This window comes from Amphiprion ocellaris, chromosome 5 (genome assembly GCF_022539595.1).
Source record: "Amphiprion ocellaris isolate individual 3 ecotype Okinawa chromosome 5, ASM2253959v1, whole genome shotgun sequence".
Lineage (NCBI taxonomy): Eukaryota > Metazoa > Chordata > Actinopteri > Pomacentridae > Amphiprion > Amphiprion ocellaris.
Window position 1 is genome coordinate 11123701 of NC_072770.1, and position 15085 is coordinate 11138785.

Sequence of the window (15085 nt, forward strand, 5' to 3'; positions counted from 1 at the left end):
TATGGTATGGTTCCCTTATTCCTCTGTGACAGTAATGTGAATATAATATAAGATAGTCCTTTATTTCTCCCCACACCAGGGGAAATTCACATTGTTACAGCAGCTTATGTAGCAATAAACATAGTAACAGTAATAAAATAATAATAAAATAGTAGTACGGTAATAATATTTACAATATGTACAGGGATGAAAAATGAGAATGAAATAGTACAGTATTGATACATTGTAAACAATGCAATATGAAGTGGCTTGAAAAAATAAGTTTAAAAAGTGCAAAGATGTAGCAGTGCAAGAATTGCTGTGCAATTTTTATGGTTTGGGGTGATATGATATGAGTCCAGTTTATGTTAACATCAGCCAGTGATGCTGATGTTGTAAAGTCTTACAGCAGATGGGATGAAGGACCTGTGATAGCGCTCTTTCTTGCAGGGTGGATGTCTCAATCTGCTGCTGAAGGAACTGCCTAAAGACCCCACAGTGTCATGCAGTGGGTGAGAGGGATTGTCCATGATGGATGTGAGCTTTGCCAACATCCTCCTCTCACCCACCTCCTCTATGGAGTCCAGGGAACAGTCCAGGACAGAACCTCCTCCTGACCTTCTGTTTAGTCTCTTTCTGTCCCTTTCAGTGCTCCCTGCTCTCCAGCAGACCACTGCATAGAAAATAGCAGACGCTACCACAGAGTCATAGAATGTCCTGAGCAGAGTCCTGCACACTCCAAAGGACCTCAGTCTCCTCAGCAGGTGGAGACGACTTTGGCCCTTCTTGTACAGGATCTCTGTATTGTGTGTCCAGTCCAGTTTATTGTTGAGGTGAACACCCAGGTATTTGTATGTGTCCACCATCTCAATGTCCAGACCCTGGATGTTCACCGGTGCAGTCTGGGGTGTCCTCCTCCTGCTGAAGTCGACAATCATCTCCTTCGTCTTACCGGCGTTGAGCTGCAGATGGTTTCGCTCACACCAGTCAACAAAGTCAGAGATGACCATCCTGTACTCCCGCTCGTCCCCTTCAGATACACACCCGACAATGGCTGTATCATCGGAGAACTTCTGGAGGTGACAGCTCCCAGAGTTGTAGTGGAAGTCCGATGTGTACAGGGTGAAGAGAAAAGGGGAGAGCACTGTCCCCTGTGGACCTCCATGCTGCTGACTACCACTTCAGACACACAGTCCTGAAGCCTCACGTACTGTGGTCTGTTGGTGAGGTAGTCGATGGTCCATGCAGCCAGGTGACAGTCTACTCCCGCTCCTTCAAGCTTCACCCTGAGCAGAGAAGGCTGGATGGTGTTGAAAGCACTGGAGAAGTCAAAGAACATGACCCTCACAGTGCTGCTGGTGTTCTCCAGGTGAGTCAGCGATCTGTGCAGCAGGTAGACCACTGCATCATCCACTCCAATGTTCGGTTGGTAGGCGAACTGCAGTGGATCCAGATGCTGGCTCACCTGGGGACGGAGGTTCCTGAGGACGATCCTCTCCATGGTCTTCATCAGGTGAGAAGTGAGGGCCACAGGTCTGAAGTGGTTAGGCTCCCTGGGGCTCCTGGTCTTAGAGACAGGATCCAGGCAGTAAGTCTTCCATAACACAGGAACCCTCTCCAGAATCAGGCTGAGGTTAAAGATGTGCAGCAGCACCTGACAGAGCTACTCTGCACAGTCTCTAAGGAGTCTGGAGCTGATTCCATCAGGACCTGCAGCTTTCCTGGTTTTGATCTTTTTAAGTTCACTTCTCACCTGATCAGCTGTTATGGAGAGGCAGGGGGAGGGTGGCAGGGGGAGGGGTGATGGTGGTGGTGGGGGGTGAGACGAGGAGGGGTGATGGTGGTGGTGGGGGGTGAGACGAGGAGGGGTGATGGGGCTGTATGTGGAGTCCGGAGGTGGGAGAAGACGGGGATCGGAGGAGGGGTGCTGTTGGTGGCGTTGGTGGTAGAGAGCTGAGGTGTGAAGAAGGAGCTGGCTGGTCGGTGCTTTGATGAGAGGGGGGAGGAGTGGGAGCAGAGTCGAATCTGTTAAAGAACAGATTCAGCTCATTGATCCACTCCTGGTCTCCTGCTGTAGCTCCCCTCTCATGGCCTCTGCTGTAACCAGAGATGGATCTCAGGTCTCTCCAGACCTCCCTTGTGTTATTTTCCTGCAGGTGAGATTCCATCTTGGTCCTGTAGCTGGCCTTGTCCGCATTGATCTTCTTCTTTATCTCCTTCTGCACCCTCCTCAGCTCCTCTTTGTCCCCAGATCCAAAAACCCTCCTCTTCTCCTTCAGCAGGGCCTTCAGTTCTGGGGTCACCCAGGGTTTGTTGTTAGAGAAACACCGTACTTTCCTGGTCGGTACGATGTTCTCTGCACAGAAGTTAATTTAGTCCGTAATAGTGTCCGTCAGTGAATCAATGTCCTCCCCGTGTGGACCACACAGCACATCCCAGGCTGTGGTCTCAAAACAGTCCTGCAGCACCTCAGTGGCCTCGTCAGACCACTTCTTCACATACCTGGTGGTGGGGGGTTGTTTCTTCACCATAGGTATGTAAATGGGCTGCAGTCTCACCAGGTTGTGGTGTCTGGATTATCTCTGGATTATGAACTAAACAAGAAAATATCAGAAAGTTTTACAAGTTCCATCCTGTAAAATAATCATAAAGTTAAATAGATACCTCTGTAAAACACTTTCAAAACCTTAATCTTCTGAAAGGTAGGGGTTTTTTTGTAGGATTTTTTTTTTATACATTAGTTTTTAGTGACAATTAATCGATTTGTTGTCAACTGTTCAATTAACTGCCATGATGTTTTAGTTTTATTTTTTATTTTGATAACTGATTCATCAGTTTGGGTAATTTTTTTAAGAAAAAAAAATTAAATTCTCTGATTCCTCCAAAAATAAATATTATGGGATTTCGTCATCCTCTGTGACAGTAATCTGAATATTTCTGAGTTGTTAGTTAATACAAGTTCCATCTTGTAAAATAACTATAAAGTTAAATTGACTCCTCTGTAAAACACTTCATGAAAGCATAAATTTTTCAGCAGTACAATTTTATTTGATGACATTAATTTTTAATCACAGAAATTGTTAACAAATAAAGGTATTGCTATGAATTGTTATTTTGATAACTGATTCATTAGTTTGCTAGTGATTTTTTTAAATTTTTTTTTAGAAAAAACAGCAACAACAAAATTCTCTGATTCCAGCTCACTAAGAAAAAATATTCTGTGTTTACCTATAATGTAAATATCTTTCGGTTGTGGATGAACAAGAAAACTGAAGATGTTACCACAAGTTCCATCCTGTAAAATAACCATAAAGCAAAATCGACACCTCTCTAGAGCTATTTCAAAATTCCAAAACTAAATCATTATTGAAGGTAGGATTTTTTTGCAGGATGGTTTTATTAGACTGCATTAGTTTTTAGTGATGATTAATTGATTAGTTGTCAACTATTAAATTAACTGCCAACTGTTTTGATAATTCATTTATTAGTTTAAGTGCTTTTTTCATGAAAGAAATGTCGAATTCTCTACTTCCAGCCTCCTAAAACTGAAAATTTTGTGATTTCCTTATTCCTTTACAACAGTAGTCTGAATATCTTTGGGTTGTGCACAAACAAGAAAGTTAAGGATGTTAATTTGTATGAAGTTAGAATTTGTTGCAGGGCTGTTTATTAGGCTATGTCACTTTTTAGTGACGATTAATCGATTAGGTGTTAACAATTACATTAACTGCCAACTATTTTGATAATTGACTTCTTATTCATATTTTTTTGTTAAAAAAGCCACATTTCTCTTATTTGAGTTTTGTAATGTTAAATATTAGTGGTTTCCTTATTTCTTTTTGACAGCAATCTAAATATCTTTGGATTGTGGACAAAACATCATGTAAAAATAAGTACAAGGCTAAATCAACATCCCGCTAAAACTATTTCAAAAGCCCCAAACTATAATTTTCATTAAGACTTAAGTTATTGCAGGGCTGTTTTATTAGACTAAAATAGTTCATTGGGGTAAAATAGTTTTTGGCTCGGTGGTGGCTGCCTAAAAATCTGTGCAAAAAACAATCTGTTTGTAGAAATAATTGCAAAAACTTTAATAATATTGAAGTATGATTCAAAAAACAAGAAACTTAAGATATATTCAGATTTCGCAGCTAAAAATAGAAACACTAACACTAAACGTAGGAAATATTTGCTCATCGGTGAAATCCCCTAACAGTACGTCACACGCATGAGTCACGTACGAGCGCTGACGTAATGACATCACGAGTTCTGGCTGGAAAGGCGGAAGAAGAGACAAAAACAACAACAGCGGCGGCAGCAGCTCTCCAGCTCGGCGACGGTAGTTGACGGGAACCGGGCGATTTAACAATTATCTGTTCGGTAACACGAAGTCCCGGCGGGTTGAGTACGGTTATCACACCAGTTACTGTTTACATTTAATAGCAAAATGTCAGGCTTCCTTAAACTTTTCGGTGGCGGGGGTAAGGGTGGGAAATCGCCGACACCCCAGGAGGCTATCCAGAAACTCAGAGAGACGGAGGAGATGTTGGCCAAAAAACAGGACTTTCTAGAGAAGAAAATCGACCACGAGCTCATGACGGCGAAGAAGAATGGCACGAAAAACAAACGAGGTGAGGAAAAGTCGCTTAAAGTGCGCAGTTTGACGGAGAAAGTCAAACCGCTGTGTAAATTGTCGGTTAGCCTGCAGGCTAACTTAGGACAAGGAACAGCGAAGTTGACGGGCTTCCTACCTGTGCTCAAGTCTGTCCTCACGGCCACACGACTCCATTTTTAAATATCTATTTAAGGGCAGCGCAGTGTTAACACTAAAACAACCGCAGTGAAACATATTAAGCTATGAAAAAGATGAAAAGAGATTTTTTGACGTGTTGACTTAGCTACAACGTTTTAAACGTTTGCCAAAATTAAACACAAATTTCAAGAAACCGACTTGGGACGTGCGCTTAGCGACATTATTAAACTTTCTACGTAAATGTGGCTTAGTAATGCTTTTAATATCAACACGGTGTTATGGTTTTGTGCTGTATTTACTTCATGTTGTCTCACCGTTTCTCCATATTGTGTTTTTACAACTCCTAGTTGTGTTTACTCTGAATTAAACAAGCCTCGGTTTGTGCTTCTCATATGTTATCTTTATAATCAGCAAACAGAGCTCAGGTATTTGTTTTTCTGTGTTATGAAATCCTGGTTTATCTTTTAAAAAATAGTGTAGATGAGGAGTTGTATAATATGGCTGTGTTCAAGGTATTTCCTGAATCTTAAGGATTCTTGTAGCAATCAGTATTTAGCTAGCAGCTAGTCACAATTTAAAGATTTTCCACACTATTTTCTCGCTTGATGTCTGTGAGATAGGTATTTTGGATCTGTTATTTTTATACCATAATGTATTACTTAATAATTTCTTACACAGCTAAATATTAGTGTTATTTTCACAATAGATAGGTGGTTTTCAGAAACCAACTTAGGAAAGGTTTAGCTTAAAAAAATGTGTAAAGAAAGGGTAAAATAGAACATCCATTTCTTCTTAATCCATTAATTACCCACTGTTACGTTAATCACCAACTATTTTAATGGTTGATTAGTCAATTTGCGTAATTTTTGTAAGTAGAAAGTCAAAATTTTCTAATCTGAATACATCTGTAAGTCATTTTGGGCTTCAAGAAAATTGACATTTTTCAACATTTTATGACCAAAAAACAGGAATTACCAACTATTTGATCAGTAGGTATAATAATTGACAATGGAAATAATCAGTAGTTGTAGTTTTCTGAAATATAACTTGCCCTTCAGTTCTGTGCATGTCATCATATGGAGTAATTTGTCAACAGTAAATGCATTTACAGATGGCAGTATTCACTTGTGTTGCCACTGATCATTCTTTGTTTATATTTACACATTATAAATCAATTAATTGCCCAATAAAATATCAAAATGACATTATTTAAGACAGGTAGCTTTTATGTTCCCTCTAGCATACCTTTTATATTGAGAGACCAGACTAGCCACAAGTTCTGATCACTGTCACTTGCCTGGTTGGTAAATATATATTTGATACAGCCATCTTTCCAGCTGTGGTTGCTGGGATGTCTGTCATGTGGCTCCAGATCCTTTTTAGGAAAAACAACATAGCAGAAACATTCTGAACGCTAGCACTGTGAGCTCATCTCCTGCCCATTTTTAACAGGAAGGTATACCTGTTTTTAACCTGAAACCTGATTTTCCACATACTTCATCCAATAAATTGCTGCACTCTAGCTCTTGGGTGAACGATAATGCACGTTACGAGAATTCCTCATAATAAACGCACCAAGCCTTACATGATAAGAGAATCTACACGGTGGTGCTGATAGGTTTATTTTTACTGCTTTTCATTTCTACAGTTTTACTGCTATGCTCACAGAAGCAGCAGCCAATAAAACAGCCTGTAGTTATAAGTGGACGTTGGAAAGGAGCACAGGAAAAACAAAGGGTCACAGAATCAGTTGACTCTGTGAGATTGAAGGGGGCGGTCTGATTGAAGCTCTGCAACCTACATAATCTCATAATGATTTGTGTGATGCGGGGTAATAATGTTATCAGTCTAGGAATAGGCCCAGGTGCTGATATAATCTGATCAAACTGGAACTGTCATCCGCCATCTGGCTCCTGGTGGACCAGAACAACCACAAAGTAGATTTCTAAAGTTGTTTTTGCATGTGTGTAGCATTGATATTTGGCAGCCTTGGACACAGTGGACGCTAAGTGTTATTGAGCTGGACGGCTGGTAAAAATGTTAATCAATCTGTAGCAGCCTGGATATGTGAATGATAAATAATAATTAGAACATGTGCCTATTCATTACATGACAGGTATCAAGTTGTAAACAAATACCTGTTGAGTTTTATGTTCATCTTCACCCATTTTTTCAAATTTTTAAACTCAAGCCCATCTTATTGGTTAATCAAACCCAGAATTCCATTTATTAGTGGTCTGTCTCTGTCTTCATTGCAGTAATTTTTTTTATGCACATTTCACTTTGTTATAGATGTGAAATTGTAGAGCAATGTGGATGAAAAAGGTGTTTTGTGATTATGCAACCTGTATTTTTGGAGGCTTCTGTGATGTTTTTTTTGGACAAAATTGGTGCGAAAATGTGGGAAGTGCCTGCTTTAAATCACTTCACACAACTCAAAATAAATCACTTTGGGGTACGTGTTTACAGAGGCCTTTTTCAGTTTAAGTGACTAAGAATAATCTAATGGCTAATACAGGTTGACCTTTGCTTCAGAAACTGAGCTAATTTGTGCTTAGTTGTGACACATAGCTATTATAAGTGTTGCAGTGAAATGCAGCAAATAATATATTATTTCTATCCAAAAAGCATTATTTTCAAAGCACGCCGGCTGCCACTGAACTTTCCAGAGCGACGCCATCTTTGCTGTGGTTCACAAATCATTCCAGTTACCTGTTGCTGCTCCAGAGGGAGACAGCAAGCAGCAAATATTTTTAATGCACAACCCAGATTGTTAACTTCCCATCACTTTCACTTCAGTCTAACTTCTGTTACACAATCTAATACAGACTGTAAAATAAAACTGTAATGCAGGAACACATACCATACAGGGTTGTCTCTTGTTGGCTTATCACTCCTTCCCCTCCTGCATGACTCAGCAGGTTTAGGTCAGTTATAAGTTTCACTGGTTGCCTTAAGGAGGTGATTTTCCATGTCAGCAACAAAGGGGAATACCCAGTGTTGTGCTTTAAACTACGACCTGTTTTAGTGTGTTTCCACAGACTATTTATAGAGCTTAACACTTTTGACCTCTCTGCCTATATAACAGCTACTTCTGGATTCCCAAACATTTTGCTTTCCCAAGTAGTTCAGATGGGACTTTTGTGAGCTTGATGAGATGGAAGTCAGGGACAAATCTAAAACAGTCTGATTAAAGCACACTGCGCCTGCATGCGGAGATTTGGCTCAGACAGGATTTTATCAGATTAAGTGAATCGTGCTTCATTAGGAGAATGCTGTATTTCAACATGCAAACAGTTCACTGTGGCTCATCACAAAGCAAGCTGCTGCTGTGTTGGAATGAAATGCTAAAAGACCACTGCACACTACTTTGTTTTCTGGTTGCGCTGTGGCTTGTGATGCTAATTGATCCGTGGATTTTAGGCCGGCCCGTAGTCTTACACATTCCATAATTATTGTTCAATTAAAGTTTTTATTTATTAAATAAAACAGAGTAGCAATACATTGGTATTTTAAGAAAGCTCATTTTTTTAATCTGTTGATGTAGAGGTTTACTTATTTTCACTACAGAATAGTAATTTACCCAGCAGTTCCCAAATTTTGTATTTTATGTTTGTAACTTGTATTTGGGTGCTGCTTAATTATCTGTTTTTGTCTGTCAATAACTGAAATATTCATATTTTAAATACTACCTTGGCCAGAATATTTTTATTAGGAACCACAGGTTTATTTTTATAGGGGTAAAATTAATAGGAGTTCAAAATAAATATCAAATAATAATGTCTGTCCATGACAAAAAAACATACTTAAATGCACATTATACAATTAAACAATCAATTACCTTTCTTACTAGTAACACATTCTTACATTAAATGTTATTTCTTGTCACGCATTTATACACTTTTTTTTAAGTGAAAGCTACACTTTAGAGGTCCAGGCTCGTCTGGCAAAAATAGATGTATAAAAATAGCATAGTGAAGAAATGAGCCACAAGTGTGCTGCTCCACCTGACACTTTAAATAGGATATTAGTGAGCAATTTTGCAGTAAAACGTCTGAACTAACTTCTTGTCACCCTTTCTCTTTCTGTCCAGCGGCTCTGCAGGCTTTGAAAAGGAAAAAGCGTTACGAGAAGCAGCTGGCTCAGATTGACGGGACGCTGTCTACCATCGAGTTCCAGCGGGAGGCTTTAGAGAACGCAAACACCAACACAGAAGTGCTCAAGAACATGGGCTACGCTGCCAAAGCAATGAAGGCTGCACACGAAAACATGTAAGAAAAACATTTAGAAACAAGTTAGAGGTTTGATAACTTTAAGAGGGTAAATGTGTTACTGTATCATTAATGCAAAACACCTTAATTCTTCGGTTGTAGTTTATTTATGCCAGTTTTCTGTTATTTTGCTATCTTTTTTTTAGTTTATCTCTGCATGTTACTTCTAATTTTCTTATACGCTTGTTTTTACTGTCCCTTCTTTCCACAGCTTTTTTTTCTCTTTATTTCCCCATTTTTGCTCTTCTTCCTTTCAGTATTCCCCTTTCTTTTGTAGTAGTTTATCCGTTAATGTTGAGTTGTACTATGGTTCTGGAAGATACCTACTTTTTAGTTACTGACAGTCTTCTCAGTTTGCAATAGAGATAGATATTATTAATGTTTTTCTTTTAGTGGGTGGCACACAGTCATGTTTCTGTTTATTCAGTTACTTATATCATCTCGCTCTGTTTTTCCATTTCACAGGGACATCGACAAAGTAGACGATCTGATGGCGGATATCACAGAACAACAGGAAGTGGCCCAGGAAATCTCAGATGTCATTTCCAGACCAATTGGCTTTGGGGAAGACTATGACGAGGTGAGAAGAAAGAAAAATTTAGAAAAACATGGTATCTACAAAACCTTTGGGAAGTCTGAATTTGAAGTTTGACCTCCCTTTTTGGTGCTTGTACATCCATCTGATTCGAAGAGTGAGGCACAACTGATAATATCTGGTTGAAATAATACATTTTTAACAATTGACTTCAAGACATATCAAATAGTAAATAAGATGTTGAGATCCTGACTAGACGTCGCCTGTGTTTGTGTTTAGGATGAGCTTATGGCCGAGCTGGAGGAGCTGGAACAGGAAGAGCTGGACAAAAATCTTCTGGAAATCGAAGGGACAGAAGATCTGCCAAGCGTACCATCTACATCACTTCCATCTAGACCAGGTACGACGTTATGTGTAAACAGAACCGAGCTGAGTTCAGTTTTACTCACGTCACTAATATCTACTTTACATGTGAATTAATTGCCATATTTTCTTTCTGTATGCTCCGTGTTTAGCCAAGAAGAAGGTGGAGGAAGACGAGGACGACATGGCGGACCTCGAGGCCTGGGCGGCTAACTGAGCTAGCTTGCCCTGTTTGCTAGCTAGCTTCCCCCTCCTGTCTGTCTCTCTGTTAACAGACACCTGGAAGAGAGACAGGGACTCTGGGCTGCTGAGCTGGCTGCTGGCATGCTGCTCTGTCTTAAAGCCTTCATCCCGATATCTAACCATACCCCAACCCCAAAGTATGCACTTGTGCACACGTTTGCTGACTCCAAATGAAACGAACCCAGGCTTTTCTCTTGTGATTATTGCTGACAGAATGAATCTCTTTGCTCCAGCTGTTCACTCCTCTGTTTCTAAAGGGCATAGAGTATGGAACGAAAATGCCATGCCTAGCAGCCTGCGGTTATTTATATCAGTTCTCTTTGTAAGTAAAAAGAGTGCATGAATGAGCACTTAGGTGCATACTTCTAGGGAGGGGGTGTGTGTGGAGGAACAGGACGAGGCTTGTTTCTGGAAGGAATGTAAGGAATCAACAGATGTGTGAGGGGGAAAAGCAAAAACAGAAAGACAACATGACTTAGCCATTTTTCTGCTTCCTGTGTTGTCATCTCTGCTCTTTTACAAAGATGACAACAACCCATTTCTGCTGAATACCAACAGCAGCAAAAAAAAATCTTAATAATAAATGTGTAGGACTTTGTTTTTGAAATGCCACTGTTAAACTACATAATGAGGAAATGCTACTGTTGTGGTAAAAACAGAAACAGGGTTCAGTCCCTCTGTCAGTCGTATCTCTTGCTGAAAAGTTGTTACTCATCAGGAGAAACTCTGGATGTAATCAGTTAAACTACAAATAAAAATTTGAGGAGAAGCTTTTTTTTCAGTAAAACAGTAATTTACAGGCAGGCATGATTGTAAAAGGATTTTCTACTCAGTGAGTTCGAGAGGGGCAGCAAATCTGACACGTGCTAACTAGCGCAACATGCTAACTAACAACTTTTCCGCCACAATCGCAAACGCCACCTTTTAGGAGCAACAATTATCCAACGTTTCACAAAAAACAAGGAAAAAATTTAGGAAAAAATGCAATTCATTTAAGAAAATAATGACTTCCTGATTAAGTCTTTGAATTGTGTTGTGAACCACTGCCTTACTTGGAATCATTTTTCCAAATTCTTTTGTGTCTGGAATTTTGAAGCCAAGTCCGTCTTAGAAGAACAAGCTCAAACCTGCCAAAGTGGGCAGTTCTGACTGGCTGCTTCTCCTTTCCTTAGAGCAGCAGTAAAACTACTTTCTCTACAAGACAACTCATTCAGAAATCACCGACCTGTGCTGCTGTTTAAAGACGCAGGTTTAGTTAAATAACTGTCGCAACGTAATCAGTATTTATCGGTCAGAAACATTGACAGCAACCCTGTTATCAGTGCTCTAATTCATGTTTTATGTTTCATATTAGAGACTTAAATTTAGGATAGAGCTGCCTCTGCTGCTTCTACTGGGACCAGGCTTCATAAGTTCTCCAGGTGCATTATATGTTTAAAGGTACAACACTAGGTCACTTGAGGAACCCTATAAGGAACGTATAAAAAGTAGCCCAAGCATGTGCGTGGAACAAGTGTGCCCACTTTCCTCTAGTCCCATTCAGTTTCTTTAGTTTTACAGCGTTTGTTTTTAATACTTCTGTCTTTACCCCAATACAATGGAGGTAAATGGAATTTCATTTATGTTTGAGTGCAGTTCTTGAACCAAGGTCATTACCATTACCATTCATTACCTCACCATTAGTCTGGAACGGCCCCAGAGCACACATTTTTGGTTGTTGTCAGAATCTAATTCCTAAAACAACTATCTGTACAGCTAAATGACACGAGATGAATATGAGATTATCTTAAAATAAAATCTGACTGATTAGTACAAATTCAATCCATTTCCAAGGCAAAGTCTGAAAAAAATCACAGATAAAGCTGCTCTTTAATGTTGTGACAGTTCATACAATCTACTGATTACTCCAGTATGGCTGCCAGATGGCACATTAGAACACCTTGGAAGGCCTCTGTTGGTGAAAATGAAATTGCTCGTGCCTGACACCGCCAACGCCTGGCCCGTCTGTGGTTTACCAGTGACAAAACCTGAGAAACTCCTACATGGGTTGAATTTAAAGATGACGGGTGTGAGTGTGTGATGTTTTTTCAGCCTTTTGACACAGTGACCTCTTGTGAAGATTCAGTCAAATTGCGATGGTGAGATGATTTTTTTGCTTTTTTTAATTTGCACTTGACTCGCCTGTAGTACTAAATTGATTTAAACATTGAGCGACAACTACGGCACGTCTTTGTGATAAAACCATGACATGAGAGTATAAACTCGACTTCCTGCACCACCATTTATGGCTGGTCTTCCCTCTTTCTGGTAGCAGACAGGTTTGTAATGGATGAATTGGGGTTGATTGTCAATCAAACAGATGGTTGAGACTTTAATTTACACATGATCTATAAACAGTGAAGTAAAATGAGAAGCAAATTGGCAACTTCCCCTCAGTTTTGTAATGCACAGTAACCTACACTATATTCAAGAATGGGTCAACCCCAATCCTGACATTTATAAAAAAAAAAATAATATGCATATGCCTATAGCATTTGTTATTCTTTTTATTTTTCCTGTTTACCTCAAGTATCATTCATATTCTCCCGCTGTGCTGAAATGCAGTGTGGCCTGTAGCCAGTTCTGCTCAGAGCTGGACAAGGAGATCAGACATTGGAGATTGGAGACTTGTTGATGTGAGGCTGTATACGGTTTACCTTAATAAAATTGGGATTCAATACGAGTGTCAGCACCTTTGCATCTGTGCATAGAGAAATGAGTATTCCTTTCATGTCTTTGTCAGTTGGCAAACATCTGGAGCTTGGTTCTGTACAGCTAGCGGTGGACTCTGGGTTTAGGAATTGTCGTGCTCAACAAAAAATCATGTCACAACCCTCATAACTGTTCCCTCAGAAGTATTTCATTGCCTCCTGACCCCAGCAGTATAGAGTTTGAGGTATATTTACTCCTTTATACTACATTTCAGAGTGAGTTAATATACTTTTTACATCACTACATGTGTTCATTTTTGCAGTTACTATTCAGAATAACATTTTATATGACATACATATGATCAGTCTCAGGGGTTGTGATTAGCTTAGCTGCTGAGCCTGATTGCAGCTAACATGCATTGCATGCATTTAAAGTCATAAGAAATAGTTTTGTCTTTAGCATATGTGACATGATTTTCTTAGTAAAGCGGGACATACTAGTAGGATATGATCATTATTAGGTTTCTATTTAGAGCAGATGTGACTTAGTAGAATCACAGTGGTTTGGATCTGGACACCATCCACTACACAGTTGCAGGACAGTCTTAGTGCCCATCTTGATAACACCCACAAGCAGTTATTTTGGGTTATTGAGTTCAGGTTTTCATCTAAATGAATGGAGAGTGAGCCATAACTGCAGTTTCAGTGAATACTGAGATATAAAAACGGCACGTTTAGACTCAACAGCCAAATCTGACTAAAGAAGCTTACAAATTCTGGTGACTTTCCCCCAAAATAGAGTTTAAAAAGCATTTTTTCATACTTCCATGCATGCTCAAAGTTTCCCAATCCTGTGCTTGAGTCACTGCAACAACATGATTTGCTGGATCTTTCCCGGTTTGACTATTCTAAAGCGGATGATTGGCTTTTTTAAAGGAGAGGTAGGACATGCGTCAACCACTTCTTCCTCCTTCGGCCTGTTCCTTATAACGTCTCTGATTGTAGACAGGTGTTGGACTCGTTCCACATTAATTTCCTCCCACGCAGTCATATCAAGAATAATAAACCTCTATGATGCTCTTTGACCCATCATGTTCCCCGACTCACTGCTATGAACCAGTAGCTAAAAAAGTAGTGACGTTTAACTATAAGTTGCTAGTCCCTTGAAATCCTGCATGACTAGACAAATCATATTGAGTGTAAGACAAGTCATTATTTCTTATGTGTTTAATAAATTCTATGTTATGTACACTAGTTTTTCAAAGCGAATACAATATGCACATATGCACCTATTAACTGTATGTGCTGCTAAGAAGGCGCTTTTGTAAAAATCCTTATTAAAATAAGTGCAGATAGGGCTAAAAAGAACACTGGCATAGTCTGTAGTCTGACTGTCACTTAGAGCTGTTCCGAAGTGCACCCTAGTTCTCGGTTTCATCTGTCCTGCTGTTAATTTTCTCTCTTGCAATTAACCATGTTGGTGAAGGTTCCTTGTAGGTATAAATATTTCAGAATTTTATGAGTTTCAAGATCGAATTAAGTATGTTTTTTAAGAAATATATTTTACGTTTCTTTGCTTGGGTATACTTTTTCTTTGTTTCATGTAATACTCAGAGCTATTTGTTTCAAAATCACTTAAATGTCAACTGACTCAGAATTATATCACTTTACAATAATTGCATTACTATTACATTGAACAATAGTGTGTTAAATGTTCTGCTATTCTTGAGAAAAATATTTTTAGCTGCTCTTTGCTGTAGAGGTTGAATTGAACTCCCCTCCTCTTTAAGACAACCTGAAGGCGTTCTGTGGATTTAAGTCAGGCAACATTCTTGGCTAGATCTTCTCTTTTTTTCTTCTTCTCCTCTAGAATCTCTTGTGTAATTTTGCCAGCGGGCTTGAATAGTTATCATGCTTGAATATCCCTCTTCTTCAAGCTTCTGCAGACTGGGAGTCATCTCATCTAACATTATATTTGGTTTATCCACAGCCATTTGAAATGTATCCTCCCAAACACTTTTTGCCTTGATGCAGGCCCAAATGATTATGCTCCCTCCTTTGTGCTTCACTGTCAGGACTATACATCCACTGTTGTAGTCCTCACCAGGTTACTGGTCCTCATCTGAGCCAACAAATTTAGCTCGGTCTCAAGTGACCAAAGAATGTGTTGTCAATATTCATCAGGCTTTTTTTTTCAATTTCTTTAGCAAAGTTTACAGTTGTGCCGAAGAGCACTAAAGTTTTTAAGTTA

At 39.4% G+C, this 15085-nt stretch overlaps 1 protein-coding gene across 1 annotated transcript; it reads left to right on the forward strand.

The window, feature by feature from the left end:
- Positions 1-4260: 4260 nt before the first annotated feature.
- LOC111588408 (charged multivesicular body protein 4b-like) lies at positions 4261-12861 on the forward strand. Its single transcript, XM_023298808.3, has 5 exons — positions 4261-4610; positions 8826-9003; positions 9469-9583; positions 9818-9938; positions 10054-12861. Exons 1-5 carry the CDS (start codon positions 4427-4429, stop codon positions 10116-10118), a joined length of 663 nt encoding a protein of 220 aa, XP_023154576.1. The 5' UTR covers positions 4261-4426; the 3' UTR covers positions 10119-12861.
- The last annotated feature ends 2224 nt before the right edge of the window (positions 12862-15085 follow it).